The sequence below is a fragment of the Eimeria mitis genome, genomic scaffold (assembly GCF_000499745.2).
Source record: "Eimeria mitis Houghton genomic scaffold, Emh_scaff8460, whole genome shotgun sequence".
In the NCBI taxonomy this organism is placed as follows: Eukaryota; Apicomplexa; class Conoidasida; order Eucoccidiorida; family Eimeriidae; genus Eimeria; species Eimeria mitis.
In genome coordinates, this window is record NW_013576229.1 from 736 (window position 1) to 1,937 (window position 1,202).

Below are 1,202 nucleotides of genomic sequence, written 5' to 3' on the forward strand. Positions count from 1 at the left end.
GCAACAGCAGCAGCAGCAGCAGCAGCAGCAGGACTAGAGGCTCTCGGCCTTCGCTGCTCTCTTTGCTGCCACTGGGGCAGAGAGAAGAGTCTGTTGACTCAGATGAATTGCTGCTGCAGCAGCAGCAGCAGCAGCAGCAGGAGCAGGAGCAGCAGCAGCAGGAGCAGCAGCAGCAGCAGCAGCAGAAGAATACAGAAGCTGCTGGGGAGATATCTAAACAGATAGAAGCAGCNAGCAGCAGCAGCAGCAGCAGCAGAAGAATACAGAAGCTGCTGGGGAGATATCTAAACAGATAGAAGCAGCCTCTTTGTTTGCTTCTCCATTGCAGCAGCTGGTGCAGCAGCAGATGCAGCTGCGGCACCCGCAGCTGCAGCAGCAGCAGCAGCAGCAGCAGCAGCAGCAAATGCAGCAGCAGCAGCAGTTGCTGCTGCAGCAACAACTGCAGCTGCAAAGGCAGCTGCAACTCCCTCACCAGCAGTTGCTGCTGCAGCAGCAACTGCAGCAACCGCAGCAGCAACTGCTGCTGCAGCAGCAACAGCTGCAGCAACCGCAGCAGCAACTGCTGCTGCAGCAGCAACAACTGCAGCACCCGCAGCAGCCGCTGCTGCAGCAGCTGACCCGCATGCAGCAGCCAGAACTCCTACAGCCGCAGCAGCAGCAGCTGCTGCAGCAGCAACTGCAGCAACTGCAGCAGCAGCAGCACCAACTGCAACAGCGGCAGCAACTGCATCTGCAGCAGCAGCTGCAGCAGCAACAAGCAGCAGCAGGACTGTTTATGGATGCAGCAACGCCTGAGCAGCAGCAGCAGCAGGACCTGCTGCAGCAGATGCAGCTGCAGCACCAACGATTGCTGCAACAGCAGCAGCAGCAGCAGCAGCAAAGACTGCTGTTGCTGCAGCAGCAGCAGCTACAGCTGCAGCAGCAGCAACTCGATCAGCAGCAACTCCTGCAGCAGCAGCGTCTTAGCCCTCTAGGGTTGTTGCGGCAGGCAAGCCATCCGCAGCAGCAGCAGCAGCTGCTACTGCAGCAGCAGCTGCAGCAGCAGCAGCAGCAGGAGCACGAGCAGCAGCAGCAACCACTGCAGCAGCAGCTGCTGCAGCTATGGAGAAAACCTCAGGGGCTGCTCTCTGCTTCTCTTCCTGCTGCTGTGCTGCGGCTGCTGCCGATGATAGACAGCAGCAAACATGAACCAAGCAGCAGCA

The 1,202-nt window shown here is 59.3% G+C and overlaps 1 protein-coding gene across 1 annotated transcript; it reads left to right on the forward strand.

Annotated features, from left to right (window-relative positions):
* Window positions 1-346: 346 nt before the first annotated feature.
* Window positions 347-1,188, forward strand: EMH_0095070 (uncharacterized protein; the record flags this gene model as incomplete). Its single annotated transcript, XM_013502189.1, has 2 exons — window positions 347-978; window positions 1,173-1,188. The coding sequence occupies 2 exons, from the start codon at window positions 347-349 to the stop codon at window positions 1,186-1,188; spliced, it is 648 nt and encodes a 215-aa protein (XP_013357643.1).
* Window positions 1,189-1,202: the final 14 nt, after the last annotated feature.